This window comes from Alternaria burnsii (genome assembly GCF_013036055.1).
Source record: "Alternaria burnsii strain CBS107.38 chromosome Unknown 725, whole genome shotgun sequence".
NCBI classification, from domain to species: domain Eukaryota; kingdom Fungi; phylum Ascomycota; class Dothideomycetes; order Pleosporales; family Pleosporaceae; genus Alternaria; species Alternaria burnsii.
The window spans coordinates 87,748-115,247 of NW_024066123.1; the positions used below are offsets into that span (position 1 = coordinate 87,748).

General features: G+C 51.0%; 8 protein-coding genes across 8 annotated transcripts; 5 read left to right on the top strand and 3 right to left on the bottom strand.

Moving 5' to 3' along the window:
- Positions 1 to 3,036: 3,036 nt before the first annotated feature.
- On the top strand, positions 3,037 to 4,197 carry GT037_009641 (uncharacterized protein; the record flags this gene model as incomplete). Its single annotated transcript, XM_038934688.1, has 1 exon — positions 3,037 to 4,197. The coding sequence occupies one exon, from the start codon at positions 3,037 to 3,039 to the stop codon at positions 4,195 to 4,197; it is 1,161 nt and encodes a 386-aa protein (XP_038782489.1).
- Positions 4,198 to 4,395: 198 nt separating this feature from the next.
- On the bottom strand, positions 4,396 to 6,081 carry GT037_009642 (alpha beta-hydrolase; the record flags this gene model as incomplete). Its single annotated transcript, XM_038934689.1, has 2 exons — positions 4,396 to 4,650; positions 4,708 to 6,081. The coding sequence occupies 2 exons, from the start codon at positions 6,079 to 6,081 to the stop codon at positions 4,396 to 4,398; spliced, it is 1,629 nt and encodes a 542-aa protein (XP_038782490.1).
- A 556-nt stretch (positions 6,082 to 6,637) lies between these two features.
- GT037_009643 (uncharacterized protein) lies at positions 6,638 to 15,847 on the bottom strand (the record flags this gene model as incomplete). Its single annotated transcript, XM_038934690.1, has 10 exons — positions 6,638 to 7,311; positions 7,363 to 10,179; positions 10,233 to 10,320; positions 10,370 to 10,609; positions 10,852 to 11,642; positions 12,221 to 12,590; positions 12,640 to 12,857; positions 12,907 to 15,314; positions 15,367 to 15,670; positions 15,721 to 15,847. The coding sequence occupies 10 exons, from the start codon at positions 15,845 to 15,847 to the stop codon at positions 6,638 to 6,640; spliced, it is 8,037 nt and encodes a 2,678-aa protein (XP_038782491.1).
- A 767-nt stretch (positions 15,848 to 16,614) lies between these two features.
- Positions 16,615 to 18,132, top strand: GT037_009644 (protoheme ix mitochondrial precursor; the record flags this gene model as incomplete). The annotated part of the gene is made up of 1 exon (XM_038934691.1): positions 16,615 to 18,132. One exon carries the CDS (start codon positions 16,615 to 16,617, stop codon positions 18,130 to 18,132), a length of 1,518 nt encoding a protein of 505 aa, XP_038782492.1.
- A 410-nt stretch (positions 18,133 to 18,542) lies between these two features.
- On the top strand, positions 18,543 to 20,457 carry GT037_009645 (uncharacterized protein; the record flags this gene model as incomplete). The annotated part of the gene is made up of 5 exons (XM_038934692.1): positions 18,543 to 19,010; positions 19,067 to 19,309; positions 19,361 to 19,542; positions 19,601 to 20,239; positions 20,292 to 20,457. The coding sequence occupies 5 exons, from the start codon at positions 18,543 to 18,545 to the stop codon at positions 20,455 to 20,457; spliced, it is 1,698 nt and encodes a 565-aa protein (XP_038782493.1).
- A 483-nt stretch (positions 20,458 to 20,940) lies between these two features.
- GT037_009646 (uncharacterized protein) lies at positions 20,941 to 21,660 on the top strand (the record flags this gene model as incomplete). The annotated part of the gene is made up of 1 exon (XM_038934693.1): positions 20,941 to 21,660. One exon carries the CDS (start codon positions 20,941 to 20,943, stop codon positions 21,658 to 21,660), a length of 720 nt encoding a protein of 239 aa, XP_038782494.1.
- Positions 21,661 to 22,337: 677 nt separating this feature from the next.
- Positions 22,338 to 26,095, top strand: GT037_009647 (glucosyl glucuronosyl transferase; the record flags this gene model as incomplete). Its single annotated transcript, XM_038934694.1, has 2 exons — positions 22,338 to 23,880; positions 24,009 to 26,095. 2 exons carry the CDS (start codon positions 22,338 to 22,340, stop codon positions 26,093 to 26,095), a joined length of 3,630 nt encoding a protein of 1,209 aa, XP_038782495.1.
- A 177-nt stretch (positions 26,096 to 26,272) lies between these two features.
- On the bottom strand, positions 26,273 to 27,289 carry GT037_009648 (ubiquinol-cytochrome c protein; the record flags this gene model as incomplete). Its single annotated transcript, XM_038934695.1, has 3 exons — positions 26,273 to 26,778; positions 26,829 to 27,174; positions 27,221 to 27,289. 3 exons carry the CDS (start codon positions 27,287 to 27,289, stop codon positions 26,273 to 26,275), a joined length of 921 nt encoding a protein of 306 aa, XP_038782496.1.
- Between the last annotated feature and the right edge of the window lie 211 nt (positions 27,290 to 27,500).

Below are 27,500 nucleotides of genomic sequence, written 5' to 3' on the forward strand. Positions count from 1 at the left end.
AAGCGTCAATGCTGACATATCTTAGAAAATAGAGACAAACTCGCTGTCGTTGAGCTGGTCTTGGGCTATGATCATGCTCGTAAAGAACTTCGTTATCGACCCAAACACTTCTCGCCGTGTACTACCCACGTCACGTCTCTTTAAATTGTCTTCTTCATTATACCGACAGAGAGAAGCAGGAGCCGTCTAAGTGCCTGGAATCGCCCAGGTGTAGGTGTGGCAGAGTAGATTTGACTCTCCGGAGATAGCCTCTTGCATCGATGCAATGATCTTTCCAAGAGCTACCGGTTGGGGCTCGAGACTCAAGAGACTTTTGTCATGTATGGCTCGGTGCCTTCTGAACCGGAAAAGTAGAGATGCTTCACTGGCCATCTTATCGATCACGGAATGAGGTAGTCAGTGGCCACAAGGTACCACCGCCAACGGAAGCTTCTCAATCTCGACGAAACGGGGATGTCGTGGTAACGTAGAATACAGTGGACATGGCCATGCACCCGAAACACTTCGAACGTTTGTCTGTAACTTAAACAGCCCAAATTCTTGACGCCTACTCTTGCGATTCGAAGCACTGCACGCTTTCCATCCTGAAGGTATCTCAGCATGGTTATGAACCCTGTCGCTACACCGACACATTCCAGTGTATCTTGCTTTTTTGCGGAAGTGTAGTGTGAGCGTATGGCGCCTGGGATCAATGCACAGTATCTGCTCACTGACGCAATACGGAAAGTACTGGGAGTCCGTTCTGCTGCGTTGGTGTTGGTGCTCGATCCAATTAGTCCTGATTACTTCACCACGACCTTCGAATCTTCCCCATTTGTATGAACATTATGGTATCGTTGACATTGCGGAAGTCGTGGGCGATTTGTTGCCTGTGGTTCATTGTCATACCACTGGGCGGAGTCGAAGGCGGAGAAGCCTTGACTAGCTAGTTTATCACTAGACGGTACAGTTAGATTCCGGCTCTCAATACGCTTAGAGCTACGGTGCGGCTGAATCGTATCTGTGGGAGTGGCGAATGCCGTAGTCACACGGCCGAGGAGATGTTGCGCCGCACACTTGTCACCTGGCTAAGGCGGCGATATGGGCGTCGCTTTGAAGTTGGAAGTGAGTGACAGCCGGCACTGAGTCTGTCCGCTTTCCGTCATGTTGTAGTAGAGGTCGAGCGGGATCGCTTGTGTGTACATCGGAATTGAGCTATTCGCCGCTGGGTTGATCGTTCGCAATGGGGACAGACCCTTCGTTCGAGGCCTCGTGGCTTGTCTGCCCGTGGATACTGATATCAGTGCCACCGTTTGATGGTAATATGGCCAGAGCTGGTCGTATGTCGCTATCCCGGTAGGCGCGATGTGTATGCGGCTTTACTCGTCAAGGTAACTGGTGGTGGAGGCAAGGTTGACGTCGCATCTACTGGCTGAACCGATAAGAGCATCCTGATTGCAAGTAAATGAGGTTGCTGTTATCCTCAGTGAGAATAAATCAGCTCTCGTATCTGCAGTCGCTTAGCTAGTGTCGTCGCTCTCGTGTCACGGCTTGGGAGATGCCTCTGGGCGCTTTGCCCACGGTCATCGCAATTGTCGCGGCCTCTCCTGGTTCTAGAGAAGAACAAGGGGTCCTGCCGATCTTCTATGTGTCTAGTCCTGTCCCTCCGTCGCTTCTTGTCATGGTAGTGTCATTGGTGTAGAGTCGGAAGCCCACTATGAACGGCGGGTATCTGAGCGAAGCTGCGGCGACCTGGGCAGGAGCGAGAAGACAACACGTTGAGCACGGATCTGCGAAGTCTTGCAAAGACGTACGAGCAGAGTGTCGAGCACTTGTAGATGGTGCTGCCGTTGCCGTGAAATGTGGTGGCGTGGGCTTCGTGGTTGGGGGAGAAGGCGCAGCCACCAGGAGAGAAGGCACAGAGCTATCAACTAGCGACACCGCAAACATCAGCGCGAATGAACATGACAACAGCAAAACACGCTGACTGCGCGCGTTGCGAAGGACTACGCCGGTCTAGAGACTGCGACAGGCACAGTATGGGAAGACGAGCAAAGGAGTAGATTTTCTCCTGTTCGTCTGACAAGAGTCTGCATCATGAGCATACGCTTGGTGGATCTGTAAACGTTTGAGGCTGGATATGAGTACTTGGCTCACATGCTGCTACGAGCGGAAGAACTGCTTGTGTCCACTCTCCGCGCCATCATAAGGCAAAGCGGGCTTCGGAAGCCCTCAGGATGTGTAAATGCACCTGTGAAGCGGACCGTAGCGCTGCGAAATGAACCACAGACTCAAACAGAGGGAAATCGATGGGATGATGATGGAAAGGCGACATCCAAGCCATTCAACGACGTTGAAAGAGCACTGACATAAGCTTCGGCTTTTCCCTTTGAGGCATGGCTTCCGAGTTCATGAAGTCGCCATCTAGAACTCCATCTCATCTTTCTTCATATACCCTCAAGGGGTTCAACGATCAATAGCAGTTTGACAATGTCTCTGGAAGTACTTTATGTCTTCTTCGCTATGTTTTTCCCGTCCACGAATTTGCTCGTGGGGCATGGGCAGATAATGACGTGCCCACCCCAGTCACAAAACAGATTTTTGTCTACCTATCTCGGATATCTGACTCCGAGAGCCTTTCACTAAGTATGAGGGGTCTCGTATACTGTTTAAACATACATTCGAAAGTATCTTATGGGAATAGCAAGCGGATTGAGTCTCCCAGAACAATGCTCTACAAGTATAGTACACGATTCAAACTGCAGGAAAGCTCAAGAAGGCAATGAACATACCTTTCTGCGGCTATATGAGTAGCGGATCAATTGCAGATAGCCTGCGACATAGTTCTATTGTTGTTGATTTTCGGACATTGGTATGACAATATGGCGCCAGCGTAGACAGGGCCTTTGCAAACACGCGGTTCCTCTCGTTTACCTCGACACCGACTCCGTCAATTTCCACTCTGCACACTCTCAGGAAGTCATAATACCGTGAATCTGCCACCGCGCCCCCTGATCCAACACACAGCACTTATCAGCAAGCTGCGACTCGAACACTATGTCACAACCACCTTGGACTCTTCCGGTGACAACAAGCTCTGAGTCGAGCAGCATACCACAATCCCCCGCAACTCCTCCGCGACCAGCAAGCAACGAATCGGACGTGTCAAAACCGCCCGCAACTGCTATCCCTGGATACAGTTTCCCGTCAGTCAAAGCGCACCGGAAATTCGTGCAAACGCATACAGAACTCATAGTCGAGACGATGAAGAGCGGCAACATGAAAATGCTCGTCCACAGAGGGCCACTCGTTCAAATGGCATCAGCTTTCATTCATGGAATTCAGGAGGACAACGCTAGTCACTACCTTCAGGCCCCGGACATTGACGACCCCGAAACCTTGACCGAAGCTTATTTCACGCTCTGGGCACATACATTATGGGGCAGGAACGAGATCATGCCGTGGAGAGCTTTCCATAGAAATATTTACGATACCTTCGAAGCTCCACGCTTTCTCCGCGAGCTGCTCACCAGAGGCACTCGATTGTATTGGGAGTGGACTACCGGGCGAGGTCTGAGGCTCACGACTGATCAGAGGATAACAATGGCACTGCTTCGATCAGAAGACCTGATATTGTGTGCTGTATCAGCACAGAACATGGTAGATGACCTTTTCTTCTCCGTCCACAATTATGAACTCTCCTTACATGATCTGAAGTCTATAAAGGAATTCCTCAGTCTCCGCGAGAATGATTTCGATCAGGAATTCCCTACCATCAGGCAATGTTCACGTCAAGCCTGGTTCACTCTGCCACCTGGCCAAGAAAACAAGATTTTCAGGCCATGGTACGACTTTGGGCAGATTGGATACCACGATATCCCCGACTGGCCTGCAAGCTCGAACATGCCTTCACGGCTTGTGACAGATCTACCTGCTGAGGTCATGTTGATGATTCTCGAGAAGGTCTTCAAGATCAATGGAGACATCCATGTCGTTTTTGATCGATTCGAGAATGAGCATATTGCACTAGTGGAGAGGGAGCGAAGATTGCAGGAGCACCCATTTGGAGTTCACGGACAGAGACTCCCTTATGGGAACTACTGGAAGTTGCCGAGTATGAGGCACTTCTTTGCATTTGGTATCACCAGTAGAGGTAACTGGCTCATGATGAAGGAAATGTTCTATAAGAAGAACAGATTCATCATACATGAGGACTAGTTGGACAACGCTCTCTACTGGTGTCACTGAAAGCAAACGGGTGTCTTATATTCGTGCCGGCAGATACATAGATTGTGAAAGTGCGGCGGTGTCGAGGTGGAAATTTGAGTGAGCCTCCTGGCATATGTATAGAAGATAGAAATTGGAGATGCATTGACTGTTAGACATATACGACACTACTGCATTCATGTACAGATTTCACACAGGTACCTTACCAGCGACCTGAAGCCAGTACTTGCATCTGTCCTCCATCATGCTAATTCCACCTTGTCGTAGCCCACTCGATGTGACCAAGAACTGTTTGCCCTCCTCAACATCTGGTACGCCAGCAACAGTGGCATTAGTGACCTTATGGGCGTTTGGATCGCCAGTTTGGATGAAGGAAGCCATGGCACCAGCATAACCTTGGTAAGTCAAAGCATCTGTCTGCTGGATTGAACCGATTGTGTTCCACTAATTGAAGTCAGTATCCTGAGTCGATATGCTGTGGTCAGGTAACAATGAACGTACATATTGAACATCACTCGCGTGTTTGGCGGGGGAAATGGTATACTCAATCAACCACCCATCCTCTGCCTTCTTCGATAGCCAATACGAAGGACATGCCAGAACGAGGTCTCGGTATAGTAAGCCAGCGCGAATATATGTCGTATTCCAGCTAATTTCCTCCGCGGTGCCTGTCGCAGGGTACATCGTCTTTACGTTGTCCAGGTCCTGCTGAGTAAAGTCCGGTAGGAAGCCCCTGAGCCAAGCATCGAAAGACGCAGCTGACGAGTTGAACCCATCGCTTCCTGTCTTGGCGTTCTGGAAACTAGGAGGAATGAAGTTTTCGCCTTCGTGCAGGTTGTAGCTTGTCATGATCGTCTCAGCGTTCAGTTTTCCCGTGCTGATGACGCTACTCAGCGGCTCCGTGAGAAACTTGTCATCGATAACTGGACCATAGGTAAAGGAAGCAGTGGTATACTGCTGACTAGTACTCAAAGCCAATGCGCTATCCCTTAGCTTCTGTACATCCACCTCTTTCAAACACCTGATCTCATCTGCCGCACCCGTACAACCAACATCCTGCAACGTCTGCTGATATAAGTCTTCCGCCCACTCACTATCGTACCGGTATGTCTTTGGCCAGAAAGGGCTACTGGCCATGGCTTTGGTGAACAACTTTTTCCTACGGTTACCAGTAGCAATCGTCTGCGCAACGACACTGCCACCACCCGCCGATTGTCCCCATATAGTGACATTCCGCTTGTCGCCGCCGAAGTGGTGAATGTACTTCTGTATCCACTGTAGCGCAGCCTGCTGATCTAGTAACCCAGGGTTGAGATCGACATCCGGGTGTTCTGCAATTTTTGAACCGGGCAAGAAGCCAAAAACGTTGGTGCGGTAGTTCGAGTACACAACTACATAGTCGTTCCTGTCATCGACGTCCAAGACCGGGTAGCCGGAAGGCGGGATATTGAAGCTGGCGCTTCCTCGGATGAAACCGCCGCCGTAAAACGTTAACAACACGGGCCTTAGATCTTGCTTCTTCTTCTTCTCCCAAGGCCGTGAGTATACACCTAGGTACAAACAATCCTCTGAACCATTTACTGTGCGCTGCGGGCACATGTCGAAAGCCTGATCGGTGTCGTACGTGCCATTAGTGATGCGCAGCGGTGGCTGAGGGGCGCGGAACCGGTTTTCTCCTGCTGTGGATGCTGCAAAGGGGATCTTGCGGTAGTATGTTATGTTGTACTGGGACGAAGACGCGCCGCGAAAGGTACCATAGTCAAGCTTCACAACCGGATTGGTTGCATTCTGCTGTAGATGTTGGGTTGGTGACGCGCAAACGGATGGAGCTCCTACCAGAAAGGCCAGGACAGCAGACGCAGCGGAGAGTAACATCGTAGCAAACGCGTATCGACGAAACTCACGATCCTCGACGGCTGGGTACATTTACATATACTGAATCGGATCCACTGATCCAAGGGCTAGATTTAGCCTCTTCTCCATGTCTCCGCAGATTGCAGCATGCTCATCCCCGACCCCGGATTGCGGGGACGCCCCAAAACCAGGATAGCATGGGTTGAGCATCAACAACAAACGTTCCATGAATCGTGGGTTTCGGTATAATTTGCGCCGAGACTTTGGTTAGGAAGTGGGCTATGTCGGGTTCTAGAGATGTTCCGCATGACGTCGATCATGAGTTTTTCCGGAGAGGCTGGAGATAACTAGCACACATTCGGTGTGGTGGAGATTTGCAACACTAAATAGTTGAACAGCGTTGCCACAAAGCCTGCTAGTGGTGATATGGAAGGTCACGACGGCTCAAGTAATAGACGAATGTATTGTCTATGCGACTGGTATCTCAATTAATCGACAGAACCTTTATCTTAGACGCCTTCGTCACTCATAAAAGATAAAACTAAGTCATAAACATCATGAAGTCGATCATGCGACTCTATTTCCTTTCTCCCTTCCGCCCAGTCTTCTTCAACCTCGCTGCAAGATCCAGCATACCATCTGCCCAAACCGACATGCTTTTCTCGTCTTTGACCTCATTGCCACAAAAGTCGCGTAAGAACGCGCCCATTTTTTCCTCTCCGTATTTCTCGCCGTACACAACTTCCGCCTTGATATCAACATCAGTCTCAAAGCCCTCCTTACCAAGACCGACGCCGACTTCGAAGGTAGCCTTGATCTTTGTTTGGAGGGTGGGCAGCAACAAATTTGTGGAGATTGCCATGCGTTCATCCGAGAGGATTGATTCCTCGGTGATGTAGCTGTGCTCGAGCCACCGAACACCCTCAGCAACAGCAGTTGCGGTAGCCCATGCATTCTTGACAAGAGAAAGGAGTGAGGAGATGCGGGTTTGTGATTGAGGAATGCCATGGAGATGTGCGCGGATGAGCTGTAGGAAAAAGCGCTTGCTCGTTGTCAAGGAGCGAGGGTGCGGTGTCGCTGAATCACCAATGTAGGCGAGCGAGATAGATCCATTGGGTGTATTCTCGCCGGTGGCAAAGACAGATGGTACGAAGTACAGTTCAAGGTCATTCAGATGTGTCATTGTGATGCTAGTCGAAGAAGCAGAAGTGATGCACCAGCCGTGAGCCTGCTCAAGAGCGGTGAGTTTGGCTATAGTGCTATGTTAGTAGGACTCTCGTATGGAAGACAATTCTGACATACCTCTCAGACTGCTGACTTCACTGGTAGACCAGCCACGGCACTCTTCCCGCACGCGTTCAGCTGCTCTGATCTCTTCAATGCAATCGACTTTACGGTTCTTGGCTGCCTCTATGCGTGTCTCCTTGTCGACGAGCTCCTGTTGAAGTTGGGCCAGAAGCAACTTCTTCTCCTCCAGCTCAGCATCCGTAGCCGTGAGCTTCTCTCTTGTTTGCTCTAGCTCTTCCCGGTCACAGCTGTTGAGTTCATCATGACGCTGCTGTAATTGCTTACATTCAACGGAAAGATGTTCCTTCCTCTCAACTAAAGGCGGAAGAGTATCGTTAAGAAGCTTCTCCTGCTTGTGAAGGGTAGATTCGTCGTGGTTGAAGCAATCCATGGTGTGGAGAAGACCAGCTTTGAGATCGTGCAATAGCGTACTTCGCCATGTGTACCACTCTCCACGAGCTTCGAGGCGCGCGTTCGTCTTGAGATTCTTGAATTGGTTGTCCATGACCTTGCGCTGATCCGGGGGAGCAGTGAGATACTCGCTGAATAGCAGTGGGTTCTCCTCTAGAACATTGTTTTCCAGAGTACGAACGAAGTGGCGACCGTCTGAGATATACTTCTTCATCTCGTGACACGCATGTTGGTACAATTCGTACTCGGGTAGCGTGCAAGCACCAGCCACGACATATCGGTCTAGAGATTCTTCTTTCTCCTCTATTTCCACGTCGTGGAAAGCGGCAGGGGCAGCAGTATGGCGTCGCTTGGTCGTACTAAGATCCATGAAGCGAATTTTTGTCATGTCAAGAAAATCTTGTAGAGAGATACGCTCGACGTCCGACAGGTCTTCTGCTACATCGTTGTCATCATTGATCTCTTCTTCCGGCTCCGGATCTGCACCAAATGCAACGCGCTTCATCGGACTCATGCTCTTTCTGGGAGTCGCTTTCTTGGGAGTCGCTTTCTTGGGAGTCGGTGTTGGCTGTTTTTGAGGAGACTGGGACTTCTTTGGCGTCATCCCTCGCTTCACCGGCGATGTCAAAGTCTGCTTTCGGGGGGTGGACAATAGCTTGATGTTGTTGCTCAAGAGTGCGGTGCTCTTGAGAGTAGGTTCCTGGCGTGGTACGTTCAAAGGACTGAACTGTACTGCAGACAAGGAAGAACGGCGTCGGTCCAGGATTGTAGCTGTGATCGGGTCCTCGGGGATTGCCATGGGTGTCCTCTGTGGTGTCGGGTTCGTGGGTGTCGCAAGGGCGTCTTTCTCTTTCAAGGCACTCAGCGGAGTTCGACGCACGAACGGTGACGGCTCAACCTCCTCAATATCTTTTTGCCTTACAATCTCTGGAGTTCCAGGGTCAAGGATCGGATAGGACACCTCTCCTGATGTACTGGGTGTAATCTCCTGTAATACTTGAGGCGCGCTTTCGGCTTCGGCTTTAAGCATGGAACTTCTTCGACCGGGTGACTTCTTTGGAGATTTTCGCGGAGTCGGCGTCTTCTTTGCTGAAACAGGTGTAGCATCAGCAGGTGTCTCTGGTGATGTTGCTGAACTGTTAGCACGCCTGATGCCTGGCCCAACGATCTTGGTAAATTCCATGGAGAGATCCTCGTCCTCGACCTCATCCTCCAGGTCCTGCTCTTCTGGTTCTTCTTGTATTTCCTGCGCTTGTGGCTTGTCGTTCTTGATACTTCCCACGGCCAGGGTAAAGTCCATGGTCGCATCATCAACAACGCTTCCAATGCTAGCACGCCTGGCGGGCTCAGGCTGAGGCGCTTTCTTAATCGCTCCGATCGCCATCGTAAGGTCCATGGTTGCGTCTTCTTGATCGTGCTCTTCGGATTGTCGACGTTTTCGCAAACTGGTACGCCGACTTCCAGGGCGCTTTGCAGGGCTACCCTGAGAATCATCCAGCAAGGAAACTCTCCTCTTAAGACTTTTCCTCTTGTTTGCTGGTTTGTATGATGCTGTCATTGCCTGTATACTTCCAAGTGGCATGGTCAGATCCATTGTCATGTCGTCGTCGATGTCCGAGTTTGCTGCATCAGAATGTTGTTGTTGTTGTTGCTGCTGCTGCTGCTGCTGCTGCTGCTGTGGTTGTTGCGGCGGCGGCGGTACAATGCGACCCACTGCACGTGTGATGTCCATGCTCATGTCGTCGTCCTCGTCGGCTACCGTGCGTGCTGGAGAGAAAAGAGGGCTTGCGTTCTCCTTGTCGTACTGTGCGACAAAGCTCTTCTTTGCCCAAGGCTTGAAAGATGCAGTAACCTCATCTTGTGCAATCTCCATAGTCATGTCTCCGTCTTCATCATCAAAATCCAGCTTCTGAGTGCCTGCTAGATTCGCAGCCTCTCGGAGTGCAGCATCCAATCGAGCGCTGCTCATGGACGAGTCCTCCACTTCTGGGGAAACACCCACGTTCTCTGTAGCATCATCAATATCCATATCCTCAGAGTCGCTGCTCTCGTTGTCATTTCCACCAGGCGAAGCATTATCTCCACTTAGTGGGCTGGAGGAGTAGACGTCATCTGGGTTATTGAAGTTCATTGGTGGTATACCTGAACTTCGACGGTTCTTCTTCTGGTGTTGAGCGCGCGCGCTTGCCGGTGACGAACCAGATTCTGGCTGAGGCTCTTCGGCTTGTTCTGGTGGCGTTGACGGAGGTTCGGCGGGGTCTGAAGGAGGGGCAGGCGATGCCGGTGTCGATGCTTGTGAGACGTTTGAGGCTCTGCGTGTCGCCTCTGATGAGGCAGAAGAGGTGGTCGCATCGCGCATATACTCGACTACGTCCCATGTGTGTAAAGTGGCTTCGGGGGCGAAAGACACGCGTCGCCTTGCTACGTACTTGTCAGTCATGCCTCGAGACCATTTCCGCACACCCAACACGTACCCAGAGACTTGCGACGGGCTTCGCGCCGTTTCTTCTCGTCCTCATCATTCGAGGCTAGGATAGACTTAACGGCGGGGATGAAAGCAGACTACTTGGTAAGCAACATACTATTTCGCGGCCGCATATGTGAGACATACCTTTCTGCGGTTTCCAGCCGTCTCCTTCAGTGGAGGTGCTTCCAATTCCCCTAAGCCTCCGGGACCGATACTTTTACTACGCGTCTTTTTCTTTGGTGACGGCGCTAATTTCTTCAGAGGTTGTGTAGAGGCCTTGAAAGAGCCATTCGCGATCAGACCATCGGCGATGTTCTCTTTGCCTGCTTGTGCCATGGTGATGTCGTGATTTCGTTTGTGGTGGTGGTGTTCGGGACGGCAGCACTGATGTAAACATCAAAGGCGCCAACCCAAACAATGGGGTCTGAGGTCCGTGCACATATCGCCTGATCCTGTGACCAGCGCTCCCCGCGTCGCGTCTTGCGTGGCATGGCATTGATGGCTGCGAGAACTCGCAGCCGCGTTTGGTCTATCGTCTAATCAAAGTCTACCTAAACGCCTTGCTTCTGTATACATGGATGCACTGAAGTAGACCGGGTCAATCCCCCTGAACCCTAGAACGGCACATCCATGTCCTCAACACTCTCCTCCTCCTTCTTTGCCCCGCCCTCCTGTTCCTGCAGGACTTCTTTGATGAATCCAATCAATGCATTGACGCTAGCCTTCTGTGTGCTCGGTAGGAAGTGCCCGCCAGGATGATACACAACGTACTTCTCCTCGCTGTGTTCACAAGCCTGGACCAAGGCCAAACTCCTTGCTTCCTCAACTACAACGTCCTGTGTGCCCAGAAAATGCAACATCGGTGTGCTGATCTTGGGCTCATAGAAAGCGTGATATGGGTTCTTCCCACGCGCTGCAAAGCCACTATAACTGATCGCAAACTTCAGCGGCGGATGTATGGTTCCCTCAACATAGCCAGTGTCTTCTTCAAAAGACTCTGGGAACCTCATGCCGCCTTCTGGGTAAAGTTTCTCGAATGCAGCGCGACGGTTAGGTTCGAGTAGACTCGCGACCATGGCTGCCGCGGCACCGCCCTGGGAGAACCCCACGACACCGTCAAAGGGACCTTGTTCCTTCAACACGTTTGCGATATGAGCCAGACCTTGCTCTATGCCTTCGTATGTGTATGGTTCCCCTGAACCTTTCCTCCTCCACCACGCCCACGCATCGATCTCCTGCTCCTCTCCGTCCTTTCCGTCCTTGCCCTCGCCATCTTTGCCCGTGCTACCTGCTAGGAACGATTCGTCGGCGGGTGTCAACCGTATCGGCGCGGTAGGATACACAAGTTCTATGCCCTTAGGGAAGGCTTTAGATAGTGTTTTACGCAAGGCACCCGTCTTCGCCTGGAACAGAGGCCCTGACTGTGTATAGCCATGAAGCATCAGTAGCTTTATGGGACGGTTTGGGGGCGGAGCGGCAGCCATAGTGCGCCAATGAGAGCGGACGCGGAAGTTGGCGAGCGTGTAGAGACGAGGGTCTGCGAGGGCGACGAAGCGGCGGAAGCGCATGTACAATATGCGCTAATGGATGAGGGCGTTGGATTGGAAAGCTAGCTTGTGAAGAGTGATGCCGAAGAGCCTGAAGTTTGGCGGTCTGCTTCGGAATGATACCGAATCTCGGGATACGCGGTTGCGTCATACTAGTCCGGTGGAGCCTTCCTTCTTCGACCTCCAGGTACACAGAAAACAGCACGGCACTTTTTGGACGGCTGAAGTCAGACATAGTCTCCTTGAACATAAAGAGTGTATTTGGTCTTTACACGCGTGAGTTATGCACCAATGTCACTCATAGATTGTTAGATTTTGTATGGATCCAACACGGCAAAGGCGCCCAACACACATCTCCGCGTATATCCTCAATCCATGAGATTTGGTGAGCCAGACAACCCGGAACTATCGTCGAAACCAGTGTCTTCCGTGACCTTCATATACTTACCCCATGGGTTTGTCGATTTCGAAGCCCTCGAAGTCCGTGAAGCCACGGAAGACGGTGTCTCCGACCTCCTTGACTTGTTGGCACGGGGGCCGAGAAAGTTGTTGACATCGCCAGTATCAGAATGATCGGCATCAGAGATGGAAGAGCTCTTCTTGCCCTGAGTCTCCGTTTCGGAATCCTGGCAGATTGTAGAATTCTCACCGGAGTATACAGATGAGGCCGAATATAGCGAAGGTGTATGCGTGCCCGGATAAGGACTCATGGGTACCTCGGGATCTTTATCGTAGTGCCATTGCAGCGGCCGGTGCAATCTCCGATGATTGTTTTCTCTCATTAGGAACGAACGTTCAATGAGTGTTTCAATGTCGCTCTGGAGACCATTAGCACTAGTCTTGCGACTGCAAGCGTCGGGACCTTACATATGTCAACCTGCCATCAAGAATGTATGTTCCTGCTTCGTTGGTCTGATATCCGAAGCCCAATTCCTTGAGTGCGTACTCTTCGATCAAAGCTTTTTGTATAGTGATGGATTCCTTGCCTGGAGCTGTTGTTGAGGGTCGAAATTGCGGCTTGTAGTCAGGGCTGAAGAAGTAGGTATGGACGGGCTGACTACCTAGATAGTGAGTCTGTCCTTTTCCTACAAGATCTTAGTACATTGACATCGAGAATCGGCGACCAGGCATTACCGGATATACGAGTGTATGTTGGCCTCCAACCGGCTTGCTTCATGGCCAACAAAAGTTCACTACCTAAGCTAAGCGCGGATGACTCCCAGAATATGGTGCTTCTAACAATCTGATCACCTGCATCTTCGTACTTGTACGGTACGAGCTGACCAAAGTTCAAGAGCTGTGGTTCTTCGGGATCTTCGAAAGCAGAATTGATTCCAAATGCAGCCAGCGAGGTCTGTAACTCGGCTATTCTGTGGGAATGTCTGTCGTATTGGATAGGGAAGATGATCATCTGCTGAGACCTTGAATTCGTATCTGAATTGTTTGTGTTGCCCAGTGAAGTACGCGAGGACTGGAGAGAGGCTGTTGAGCTGCGAAAACTATCATGGCGGGGGCGTCTTTGAGGCCAGTAATGGTCTGTTGTCCTATCCGACCTCATTTCCAGGCGCGCAAAGCCATCTTGAAGCGACGAATAAGACGAGGACAGAGGAGAAGCTCGTTTACTAGTCACGTATTCTGTCACGTCCACACTACGATTGCCCTCCGCGATGCGAGTGCGACGAAATGGCCGGTCGTTGTCTTGGTCCAACTTTTGCTGCTCTTGCAACCCACGGACTAGATCTTCATACCGCCGTAACTGTAACTTGTGTCCTTCCTCAGTCTTTCTCCTCTCTTCTACTACCATGGCATCAGCTCGTTTGCGTGCTTCCTTTTCTGCTTCCAGCCTCTCAATACTCAGAGCGATCTGAGCTGCTTCTTTTGCCGACTGTGCTGTTGCGATTTCTTTCGCTGCCGATGCTCTCACATATTCAGCTTGCTTTGCGTTCTTTTCTTCTATAGCCTTCTTTTCTTCCTGCCACATAATTTCCATGCGCCTTTGCTCTGCTTTTTGATCCGCTACAAGGCTTTCAAGTCGCTGCATTGTTTCACCATCTTTTTCACGGGCCTCTTGCAGTTGCTTGACATACACCTCAGTTGCTGCATTAGCTCGTTCTCGTTCATTTTGAACCTCGCGCTCTTGCAATATTTGCGCCAGTTTCGAAAATGGTAGCTGCTCATACTCGATTCGTAATTCTTGATTGCGCTTTTCAAGTAGCTTTTCTACCGCGGCGAGAACAGCATTTTCTTTGGCTTCTATCTCAGGCGCCGTAAGACTCTTTTCTACCGATTGAGCGGGATCTGGTGGAAGTGGAGGTGGAGGTGAAGGTGGACTTTGGGCAGTGGCTGGTGGAGGACTTGGAGGAGGCGATGAGTATGACCAGTGTCGACCAGCTGATACATATGCTTGTTTCGGTGGTTCTTGATGGGTTGGTGGAACTGGTGGCCTTTGTACCGAGTTTCGCCAAGGTGGCATAAATCCATAACTGACAGGTGGCGGGTGGTAGCCAGGTGCGTAAGGACTGAAATAACCTGAGGTGGCTTTGTTATAGTTGAAGTCATCATTCGGTGGGCTTGAAACTGAGTCCGTTTGGTCGCTATGAATCGTATGAACTCTGGATGTAGGCCTTCTGGCTTCGGCATCTACAGATCGCGGTTTGTCTGTGTACCTCCTCTGTCTAAGCGGACGTGGAGTGGGCCGGCTGATCGATGGCGTTGCATCCTGCCATTTCACATGTGACTCCTCAGCATTTCGCTTGGATCTACCGTCGGTGTAAGTTGGTGAGTATCCATCTGTGTCCGCCCATGGGTTGGCACGATCAGAGGACTTTGTGTTCCGTTTTCGGGCGCGTTGAACATTGTCACGGAAATTCCACGTCGGTACATTGACACCGACAGTACTGTCCTCTTCGGCGCTCTGGAATTCTTCGTCATCGGATCTGACAGGTGTGTTCTGCTGTTCCCACTGAGCAAAAGATAGCTCGTCCTCCTTTCTTGCCTCTTCCAACATCCTCAGTACCCCTTCCCTCCAGTCATCGCCATCGTGGCGGGTGGAGCTAAGGCTGATTTGGTCGGTTGTGAGCGTCGTCCATGAAGAGAGCAGTCTGTCTACTACTAGGGCAGGCTCTGTCTGTCTACTCCAAACAATCAAGGCTTTTTCATCTGGACCTGACAATCGCCTGTTATTATGAATGCCGTCTTCAGAAGAGGAGTAAGCGCTTCTCGCAGTTGTCTCCGTGCTTTCATCGGTGACGGATGCTTGATGGAGCCGACGTGTTCGCGGGTCCGGCACTGGTGCAGGATCTACGTCATCTGAGCTAAACACGAAATGGTAGAGCCATGTAGCAGTGTCAAAGGACCCTTCTTTCCATACATCTATTTCTGCGGTGGTGTAGTGTCGTTTGGCAGTCTCGGAATCATCTTCTTCCTGCTGCGCACTCTCAACTACTTGCCGGTTTGCCTGGACAGCACTTTCCACAATCTTACGGAACCGATTGGACTTTGGGATGGGTCGGGCTTGGGCGTCGGGGTCCAGCTCGGTGTATCTGACCGTGTAAGCAATTCAAACCCTTCGACAGCATCGTAGATAGTGCTTACTCTGGTGGCCGAACAACCTCTTCTCTTGCAAGACGAACGATGTTCAATTCCAGAATCAGGGCGGTCTTGATGCCTTCGACCTTCTTGAGTAGACCTTTCGCCCTGGGCTTGTTTATCAACCACTTCAGACCTGCCAATTTTTGAGGCGTATCTATGAGTTTTTTTATTTCCGCATCTACTTGCTTCCACCGCAGTATGATTTTCTGGGTATTTCTGAAAAGTGCAGGCTTGCACAAAGTTTGATGAGCACGGATAATATCTGCGAGCGTTTGCAAACTTTCCGCGAGTAAGGATATCTCTTCCGCTGCTCTTGTCAAATTGAATGTCAGTCGAATACACGAAGAGGTCGCGTACCGATTTCTGCTATCTCTCGAGGTGCATTCTTGAGTGTCTGAACTACGCTGAAGAGAGCGAGCGAAAGTTGCGCTGCACTTGCGCCAACGGTGAGCGCGGACGCGATGATGCTAAGGGGATCTGCCATTTGAAGATGAAGGATGCGAACGGCTGTTCGGTGGGTGCGGGGAGCGACGTGCTAGCTATGGAAACATGAAAAGGTAGCCTTGTGGCTTACACAGCCTCCGTAATGCTCCTCTGCAGTATTACATAGCCTCGCCGGTCCGCTGCAGGCTGACAGCCAGCAATTGGCTGTTGTGCCATGCAGACTACACTTTCAAGCATTGGTTGCATTCAACTGTGGCGGCTGAACGTGTGGGGGCTAGAAAGTGCTGCAAGCTGCGTACAGCTAGGCAGGTAGAGTGGATGTTTAGCGATAACATTTGGCTTACAGAGACCCCGGGTGCACGATGGGTGGGCGCGTGGATCCTCGATTCATGTTCAGAATGGGGTTGAACGTTGAAGCGATGTGGTTATCTCTAGTGCAGTGGTCGATGGCTTGATCTCGGTATTAAAACACTGGAGGTAACATAAGGCTGTTGAGACATTGTGACTACTATGGCTAAGAAGTTAATGATCCCGGGATCCGTGCCAATCAACTGATGACGATTCACGTGGTCTGCTCAGGGTTTCTCTATATTTCTGTAGTGTTGCGCTATCCACCAGATAGCGCAATCAAAATGCTGAGTGGTCATGGTGGCTTGTTGGAGTGTGTAAGGCTGGCAAGGAGACGCGATGTGTGATAATGCGGGATGTCTGAGTGGCTAGCGCGCCCCGGCTCTTGGCAGTGCGTACATGCGTCCAAAAGTAATCACCTCACGCCGACTGCCCGCTACAGCTCAACCCTATGCCGCCATGAGCTTTCGACCGATACTGCCCCGGCCAATTGCAGTACGGGACACGAGTAAACTATGTCTGCGATGTTGGCGAAGACTCGCAAAGGCGCCGCTGCAGTCGCGGAGACCGATTTCTTCCAATCCATCGCATAAAGAGAACGCCATAGCTGCCACGAGAGGTGGGGGTGCTTTTGGAGATGGCTACTTCCGGACGAATCCGATATTAAGAGACACGTTTTGGAAGTCGAGACCGGAACTGCAGAGCTCAATCTTGTCCATAAGATCAGCGAATGCAGGAGGGCAGCAGGCGGCGAAGGCGGATGGCGTAACTGGCACAGAGGAAGTGCTGCCACATAGGCGGCGGAAGAGGGCAAAAGAGCAGGCAATGGAGACTCCGGAAACGGCATATCCAATTCCACACGATGCATCCTCCAAGCTGGCACACATATCCTCGAGCCTCCCGCAACAGTCACTCAAACGCATCATGACCACCTACCTGTCGCTATCGAAACCCCGACTCTCCTGCCTCGTAGTCCTCACCGCGACGGCCGCATACTCGCTGTACCCCGTACCCGGGCTGCTTGCACCCGCAGCAACAGCCACCCCGTCCCTCTCGACCCTCACACTCTTCTTCCTCACATCCGGCACTGCGCTGTGCTCGGCATCCGCGAATGCCTTCAACATGATCATGGAACCCGCACACGATGCCAAGATGACCCGCACACGCAATCGACCACTCGTTCGGAAGCTCATAAGCCCACGAGGCGCCATCATCTTCGCCGTCGCGTGCGGGGTGCTCGGCACTGGCGCCCTCTACTACGGCGTCAACCCCACGACAGCGTTTCTTGGCGCTGCCAATATATTCCTGTATGCGGGCGTGTACACTCCCATGAAGCGCATGCATGTACTGAACACCTGGGTTGGCGCCATTGTAGGGGGCATCCCACCGCTCATGGGTTGGACGGCTGCGGCAAGTCAATACGCCCATGACGGCACATGGGAAGAACTGTTGTTCGGAGAGGGCTCCGCTGGCGGATGGCTATGCGCTGCACTCCTATATGCATGGCAGTTCCCTCACTTCAATGCGCTGAGTTGGGCTATCCGCGACGAGTACAAGAATGCGGGCTATCGCATGTTAGCCTGGGTAAACCCCGCAATGAACGGACGAGTCGCACTGCGTTATTCTATCATGATGTTTCCCGTTTGCATCGGCTTATCATACTGCGGCGTAACTGATTGGAGTTACATGGTAACGAGCAGCGTTATCAACGGCTGGATGACGCTCAAAGCTTGGCAATTCTGGAGAACCGAGGGACAGAAGGGAACGGCAAGAGGTTTATTCTGGGCTAGCATCTGGCACCTTCCCATAGTCATGGTCCTAGCTATGGCTCAGAAGAAGGGGTTAGGAGAGCGTATTTATCGGAGTATCTTCGGGTACGCAGACATCGATGAAGAAGACTTGTACTATGAAGCTGGCGAGCTTGAAGAGGAGGAGCAGAAACAATTAGCCGTCGTCGAAGGCAGGCGAGCCGCATGAATCAGGCGTGCTATAGATCCATATTCCTCACTGGCTTAGCGCGGCATTCGTATCCGCCATTCCCTCACGCCCGTTGATGATTCGATCGACGGGTACATGTTTCTATACCCCACTGTAATATATGTCCTCAACATGCATCGGAACGACCCTGTTGAGTTTTACGAAGTCAAGCTAGTGCTTATGGTGTCCCTCTCGCTAATGCTGATTCCTTCCAAGTATGCCTCGTGTATAGATCGATGTTGGCAGTCATATTACTAAACGAGCTTATTGTGCCCTCGGCGATGAACCCACAGCTTACCCGCAGCGTGTGTCTGCTCAATATCCATTCGTCCGCCCCTCTGAAGACTTCATAATCTTCTTGCTGTCTTCATTTGCGATACAGAACATCAACATAACTTCGTTTAGAGACCATGGCTACTATGACTACTACCCAAGGGACGCTCCACATGGTTGGAAATGAAGATGTCGACGTCAAACGAGACGACCTTCCCGCAAAACTTACAGAAGACTTTCTGTCTGATTTTCCTAAACTTTCCAACGAACAGGCTGGTCACCTCCGCCATTTCCATAATCTGGCTTCCCAGCCCGATGGCGAGTGGCACCATATGGGCACCCAGGACCCCGGTCAAGAGTGGCTCGATGCTTACCGCTATCAACTGGCGACCATGACATATGCCGCTGGAAGCGCTCACTATCATCGACTACCTGCTCTACGATCGATTTTCAAGAACTTACTAGAGCAACTCATCCACAAGATGGTACGGAGGGAAGTCTGGGGTTATTGGTACCTGACCAGCCAGAGCGGAAAGTTTGTGGATCCCGACTTGGTTGAGATGCGCAAACCTTGGGCGGATCCAAATAAGCAAGAGAATATCATGGTGAGTGCATGAAAGACTAAAATGGTATAACGTGGTCTAACCTTAGTGTCTCCAAGTATTCTGGACATCTCCTCCTCATGGTCTCATTACACGCAATGCTCTTCGACGACGACAAGTACAATCAGCCGGAGGCGCTAACGTTCCATTGGGATCCGGTATTCTGGGGTTTCGGGCCAGAAAAGTTTACCTACACCCGCAGTTCCCTTCAGGATGCTATTCTTGCCGAGATGGAGCGGCATAACTGGAAGGGCGTCTGCTGTGAGCCGAACAGCATTTTCATCGTCTGCAACCAATTTCCGGTGCGATTTGAGCCATTCAATAACTGGGGGAGATTTGCTTACCGCTTTTAGATTATCGCGATGCGGTACAATGACATCCGCGACGGAACAGCTGTGGCTGACAAGGTTCTAAAGAATTATACTGCGGCTTGGAATAGGGAGGGCGGCTTCCTGCAGGATGACAAATTTGTCATCAATTGGTATATGGTAAAACAAGATCGTATAGTACCCGGAGGGGTCGGAATCACCGCCTGGTAAGCTGAGGCGCTGCTTATAGCATGATTTGATATCAGACTGTTAACAGTGCAGAAGGACATCTGCATTCATGAACGGCTGGAACTCTGAGTCCGTCCATTCACTCTTCCCAGAGCAAGCTCTTGGTTTCTTCACCAAGACCTCCGATGGAAGAGTGAATGTGAACGACGAGAAGGTCGCCAAAATTATTCGCGAGCTCACCAAAAGTGAGGGCGTGGATCCGCAAGCTTGGAGCACCAAAGAAAGGGCACAGAATTTGGCGAAAGAACTTGAAGAGGCGCCTGGTATGCCATTTGCGCAGCCGGTATATGGTTATGTTGCTCAGTGGGTGTCTGAGGTTGCAGACCCAGCTTTGAACGATGGTCTCCTGCGTCATGCAGACACGTTCTTCAACCCAACGTGGGAGAATGGTGGTCTTTTCTACCCACGTAATGACAGCCAGGCGGACGATCATGGGAACTGGAAGTTCGTAGACCCTTTTACAGGCAATGGTGCCATCGCCTATGCGCGTCTCAACGTCCCTGACGGCCAGAAAAAGATGTGGGACAAGCCGTGGTCGAGGGAGCATTTCTCAAGCTGTCCATTTGTTGATGAGATCAGCCTGGCTTCCAACGTCGATTTTCTTAGAGGCAGCTGGGATTCAGGGAAAGGAGCTTTCGTTGTTACTATGCGAACTTGGGATGGCTCCACGAAGAAGTAAGTTGTAATTTCCATCACATACTTTCAGAGAAAAACTGATGGCATCAAGCGTCCGGCTCCTTGTCAAAAACCTGCCTGCTGGGCGATATGGCATCTATCGGAATGGACATATTACAGGAGCGCAGGATGTGAACGACGGCTCGCACAGCGTGGAGATAGCTACCGAAGTGGGAGCGGAAGAGACGGACATAGTACTACTTAAGTCAATATCCTAGGCCTCGGATGGTCATAAAATCAGGTAGTAGACGTGAGAAGACATTGACGTTCACTCCCGAGGTAGTGTCTGCACACGTCTTACACACTAGACTTGCTCTCGTTTACATTTTAGGTTAAATCTGAAGAGATTAATTACCCAATGCGTGCCGTATGGATGGCAAGTATGGTTCAACATGAATCTCAGTAGAGCAGCTGCAAGGCCTCAGTCGAACTTGCCATTACCCGACTCAAAGCGCATGCAGCGTATCTCACTTTCGACATGGCAATCTGCTCATGCCCAGATTACGCAGTGAGGGAAGGATCGATATGGGTAACATCCGATGTTCTTCGACGAACATTCTGCTCCTTGTCAACTCTCAAACGCTTCCTAATACCACCTCATTATCCCAAAGCTACCTACCAGACGCCTTAGATTTACTCATCATTATTCTGTTGAGCCTTCCAACCAACACGACTCATAGGATACTACTCAAAGAGAGAAGATGTTTAGCATCGCAATCCTTTCGCTCGCCACTCTTTTCTCTCAGCATGCCTCCGGTGCACCATACCCGCAACCAAATTCAACGTTCCTAGAAAACCATACAATTTGTAACTCGACCGCTCATCTTTGTGAAGGCGATCTCACTGCTGCAAACCCTCCTCCCACCAACTCGACCGAGTATGTATGCCACGAAGTATACCCAGCCGATCTCACTGTCCTCAACGCGCGCTATCCCGACTACGATATCGACCACCTACATCAAGCCAAGCAATTCTTCATGCTACGCCGCCAACTCAAGGATGCTGGTGAGATCGCTACGCGAGTACAGTTTGAAGGCCTACCCGACAGCACATCGAATTACACATGCCGCCTAGAATTCGTGCTCCCACGCCTCGAGCTCCAAAAGATCTCCGGCCCAAACCCAAGCTTCAACATATACCAAGTCGCACGAGAAGCTGGCGCGATCGCTACATGGAACACGTATGAGGAAGAGAAGGATGCTTTGTTATTCGGTACGGTCAATGGTCAGAGCCAAGCGCTAGAGAGAACAAGGAGTGTCGGCGGCGTCGCCGCTATCAATGCGACAGCATGTAATCAGACATTGTCATTCCAGATGGCCATGATGTATGACAGTCCGTCTGCACCGAACTACTGGGAATTCTCGAATGTTGGACCCCCTGCGTTCCCGGTGCAGGGCTTCAGAATCGTATACGGATGTTGAGTGACACGGATTGTTTGTGGATGTAGCGACGAGGTAGCACTAGCTATCCACTGAATCAACGTTCATGTCATTGGTGCTTTGATGCAACAGTTCCGTTCTTATGGACGTTGTTGTGGCTACTATGTGATCAATTGTGTCCACCTGTCTCTTACCATACCACACATTGTGCATCACATGTCAGTCTCACAAGGTTCTGAGCAATCTTGCATACTGGGCATACACAATATCAAATGGCAAATAATTGACGAGGAGAAGCAAACGAATGGTGGAAGAAAAGAAGATGCCCAGCTCTTTCTTCTCTGGAAGAATCTAACGGTGCAGGCACAGTTGGAAACATACGGGCTTGTGCGTATTTCGTATCATCGCGTCTTGCCATCTTCAAAAAAGCGATTGCTGTGAATGACGTCATTACGGAGTGACGATTACCCGCGTTTAGCCTCGCAAGGTCTACCCATCTAAGCCTTCGCGACCGCGTGTAAATCCTTCTCATGCGCATCGCCCACTACTAAGATGACCTTGGAATCGTTGAAGACCAGTATAGACAAGTGTGTTTATACGATGCTTGGGGCTATTCGTATCCAATGGCATCAGCCTCTCTTTGACAATATAGGTGGCACTGGTGTCGTGCTTGCTCGGGACGAAACCTCGTGTGCAGCCTGCCTTGTCTCGTTCAAACCATGACCACACAAAGTCCACCAGAGAATGACCAGTTCGTTCTAGAGACCGTCGCGCAGCATTCCATGCTTCAGCAAGCACACGCTGCCGCCGCCGCTGCAAGCCAGACTGAAACTGCAGGACCAACGAGACAAGGGGTCCTTTTACAGCAGGCCGACCTTCTCACTGCCGATGTGAGCGATGATGAAATTCCACCCCCTCCGTACGGCGACATCTATGGCGAAATCCGAAACGAAAAAGACGGTTTAGGCACTAGCGCATCTGTGACTGACGACGGTCGTGTCAATATCCGCATCAATCAGCTCAACCGTCGTTTATCCCAGGTCTTTACTCCTGCTTTACGTGACCATCTCAAAAGTGTCCAAGACAGCAGTCCGCCTCCTCCCACATACATACCGCCCTCATTAGGAGGCGAGGAAGGGGCTCCTCCACCCCCGCCCCTGAACGTTGTTATTCAGGTCGTCGGCTCGCGCGGAGACGTGCAACCCTTCGTTGCGCTGGGAAAGGTCTTGAAAGAGATCTACGGCCATCGTGTACGTTTAGCGACTCACCCAAATTTCAAGGAGTTTGTCGAAGAGAATGGCCTGGAGTTCTTCAGCATTGGCGGAGATCCTTCCCAGCTAATGGCATTTATGGTCAAAAATCCCGGATTGATGCCGGGCTTCCGTAGTCTAGCAAGCGGAGATGTTGGTCGGCGAAGAAGAGATGTTGCCGAATACATTCAAGGCTGCTGGCGATCGTGTTACGAAACAGGTGACGGCATCACCAACGACAACGCTTCAGATCAATCTGTGAACGACCCTGGTCCCGAAGCCACAGCAAGGTCTTTCCCCTTTGTTGCAGATTGTATCATCGCGAATCCGCCGAGCTTTGCACATGTTCATTGCGCAGAGAAATTGGGGATACCGCTTCACATTATGTTCACTATGCCATACTCTCCCACCCAGGCGTTCCCTCATCCTTTGGCCAACATCCAGTCTTCCAATGCCGATACTCAGCTTACGAATTACATAAGTTATGTCATGATTGAAGCCCTCACATGGCAGGGCTTGGGCGACATCATTAACCGATTCCGAGCCAAATGTCTCGGTCTAGATCCCATAAGTATGATCTGGGCTCCTGGAATGCTCCAACGTCTCAAAATCCCTCACACGTACTGCTGGTCTCCAGCACTGATTTCGAAACCAAAAGATTGGGGTCCGCACATTTCCATCTCGGGATTCTATTTCCTCAATCTAGCCTCCGGCTACACCCCTGCTTCTGACTTCCAGGCGTTTCTTGACGCTGGACCACCTCCTGTCTACATAGGATTTGGAAGCATCGTTCTGGATGATCCAAACGCCATGACAGAACTCATTTTTGAAGCTGCGAAGAAGATTGCAGGTGGTCAGCGCGTCCTACTTTCCAAAGGGTGGGGAGGTATGGGTGCAGACGAGCTTCATGTACCTGAAAATGTCTTCATGTTAGGTAATGTGCCGCATGATTGGCTTTTCAAACGAGTGTCTTGTGTAGTTCACCATGGTGGCGCAGGGACCACAGCGGCAGGTAAGTTGTAGCTGTACAACATGCATGTGAGACATTCACTGACTTCGTATCTCCGCATCTGCAGGTATTGCAGCCGGCAAGTCAATCATCTACGTTCAACATGTCAAATAAATATTGACTTAATGTAGGTCGGCCAACACTGGTCATTCCTTTCTTTGGCGACCAACCTTTCTGGGGCGCTATGATTGCACGAGCTGGTGCTGGCCCTGATCCGATCCCATACAAGCAACTCACGTCAGACAACCTAGCAGACGCTATCAATTTCTGCTTGAAGGCCGAAAGCCTAAGCCGCGCTGAAGAGCTGGCAAGCAAGATTGCAGCGGAGCGAGGGAGCGATATGGGTGCTCAATCATTCCATCAGTATCTCGAAGCTGACCGACTGCGCTGCACTCTTGAACCATCCCGGGTAGCTTCGTGGCGCCTGAAACGCACGCAGATCAAGCTGAGCGCTTTTGCTGCCTGCACTTTAGCAAACGCAAATCTCTTGGACTTTCACGACTTGAAACTCTTTAGACCACAGGAGTACTGCACAGATGAAGGGCCCTGGGATCCCGTATCTGGGTTCTTCACAGCGACTTGTAGGGCGTTTGGCAGCATGTCTATGGGAGTAGCTGATCTCCCTTCGGAGACGTTTAAAGCTGTACAAGCTCCTTTCAAGTATAATAGATCACAATCTCAGGTATCAGTACAGATTGTCGCAAAGAGAAGTGAGACATCGCTTTTAGGGGAGAGTTCGGCTGCTCCAGCTATGCAGCAACCTCTTACTCGCGCTCAGACTGTTCCCAACCTCCCTAGTACAGCACCTCGTACTCCAAGTATAGGATCAAGCTCCATGTCGGTTCGCAAAGATCGCGATATGATGCGCTCTACTGGTCTGCGTACAAGTAGAGGTTTTGGGCGCATTGTCAAGGAGGGCATACAATCGCCTATGAATATGTCGGTGGGTATCACTAGGGGCTTTCACAATGCTCCCAAGCTCTGGGGCGACGACACTGTACGCCCTCAAGAAAAGGTCAGCGATCTCAAGTCAGGCATGAAAGCGGTAGGAAGAGAGTTTGGGTTTGGCTGGTATGACGGCGTTACTGGTCTAGTTACCCAACCCTGGAAAGGTGCTCAAAAGGAAGGTACCAGCGGCTTTTTCAAGGGAATCGGCAAAGGCATTGGAGGGTTCATTACCAAACCAGGTGCTGCCCTCTTTGGCATCCCTAGTCATATGATGAAGGGAGTGCATAAGGAAGTACAAAAGCTATTTGGTAACAACGTGCAAACCCACATTGTCACATCTAGGACAGCTCAAGGATATCAAGAATGGTTACAGAGCTCCGATGCAGAAAAAGAAGACGTTATCAACCGCTGGAAGATGATCCAGACATACTTGAAGAAAAAGCATAGCGCGGACGAGATGGTACAAGACATATTGGATGCACAGCGGAAAGGAAAGACGGATGATGGTGAGACCTACCGGGATCTTGTAGCTGCTACAAGTTCAGCTCAATCCACAGATAGTCTTGTCCAAACTGCCGAAAACGATACGCTTACCACAAGAAACTTGCAGTACCCGTTACATACCACTGCTAGCAACGAATCGCTAGGAGCGGTTGATATCAGTGGCACTGTCCGCCGATCCTTCCAAGAAACGTCACGTGGAAATCCGGAAGATCGTTTCAGTATGAATGCGACGCAAGACAACATATCTCCACTTGAATCCCAACCACAAGGAGATTTGGATCATGAAGCAGATCAGGATTTACTCAAGGCAATGGCGTCTAGCGAAGCTGAAGCCCAACGACACGCAAGAGAAGCTTGGGAATATGAGGAACAGCTGAAGCAGATTATGGCCCAGAGTTTGAAAGAGTATGGACGGATTGGTAGCGAAAGTAATCAGGAGGAACTCAACAATGAGCAGACAAGAGGGATGACACAACAAACAGCAAGGAAGGCGGTACCTATAACTAATGGATCATCGAGTGCCCAACCACCTTCATATGACCACGGCCACCTTGCGGGTACTACGCAGGACGAGTTTCAGGCACAACACCTGGGGGAGAAAACAGCGCAAGAGAAAACGGAAGAAGAGATTGTAATGGAGTACGTTAAGAAGCAGAGTCTTTTGGAAGCTCATCATCAAAACAAAGGCAAGAGCCGGGCTACAGCAACAGAGGACGATGAGGAAGAGTTGCAAAAAGCTTTGAGCTTGAGCATTCAAGAACGTTAATGATACGCGAAGTGTGGTTGGGAGTAACCTTCAGCCATGCTGTCAGTCCTGTTCACTTTGTATGATGAGCTCAAGTTTATAGAGTGTGATGCGAATACATTGCTCTTGGTCTTCATATCTTTCGTATATTATATACAATACTGATACATGCCCCTTTTCCTACATTCTATTCGTGGACTACGCCTTTGCAGTCTCAGTCGCCATCATACGGCTTGGCGCTTTGACAACGTTAGCTTCGTCTCCTGGGCTGCCTTTGAAAGTCCATGTCCCGTTTGCCACTTCATCGTCTGTAGCGTTATCCAGCCTCTTCAGCTCTTTCCTCATGTATCCTACAATTTGCGCTAGCTTCTCGAAGTCGACATCTTCCTTTGCGCCAAGCAGATTTCGCCAGACAGCCGCGGCAAGCATGGCGTCACCCTTCATCAAGCCCTCGTCGTACGACAGGAGCACGGCACGCCATTGTGAGAACATGTCCTTTAGGTGCTTCTGACGCAGCGAATTGGCGTTGAACTTGTGCCATATCACGAGACGGTCCTCGGCGGCGTAGAAGGCCTGGTTAGTGAGGTGCTGGATCCACACGGGCGCATGCGACTGGGGGAACATGCGGAAGCGGACTTGCAACATGTACATGTGGATGAAGGTGATTTGGGCCCAATTTGAGAAAGTTGGCTTAAGTCCGAGGGCTGTGCAAGTTGTTAGCGAATGCCTGCCTGTCGTCATGTCCAGCACCTACTGTCGTACCACCAGCCCTCGCCCTCGCCCAGGTGCACACCATTCTCGTCGACTGGTATCTCACCGCGCTTCAACAGCGCCTGGGGTATTTTGTATTCACCCGGCTTCGTGCATTCCTTGATGAGGTCTCGTGTTGCGCCATATGCGACGTAGGTTTCGGTCATCAACGGTGCCTTTTCGCGCAGCCTCTGAGCGAGTCCAGTCACACCGGACGCAACAGCGGGGTGCGGCTTCTTGATTGCCTCGGGCCTGACGTCGGCCGAAAGATGTTGCGACGCATAGTATGAGGTAGGCGGAGTGGTAGAAATTGTTCGTCGCGCTTGGCGGAGAGATGCTCCATGGGTCCGCTACGACAATTAATATCCGCTTTGGTCATGGGTGGTGGCTATGTACCTGTAGCAGCGAAGACGAAGACCTCAATAGGGCCTTGGAGCAGGCTGTGCATGTGTAGGTGGACGACATTGCTGGCGATGTTTGTTGGAGCTGGCGTCCCTGGTAGACAATCAAAAAGTCGCGAGTCGCGCCCTCCATCGATGACGGCACGACCCCGGCCACCAACACCACCAATGAGCATCACCACAAACCGCCTCACCGGCGGGGGAAACCACCAACAACGCCAGGACGAGCTCATGTTCGGAAATTTGAATGACATGTTTTCCCGCATCCTTCACAA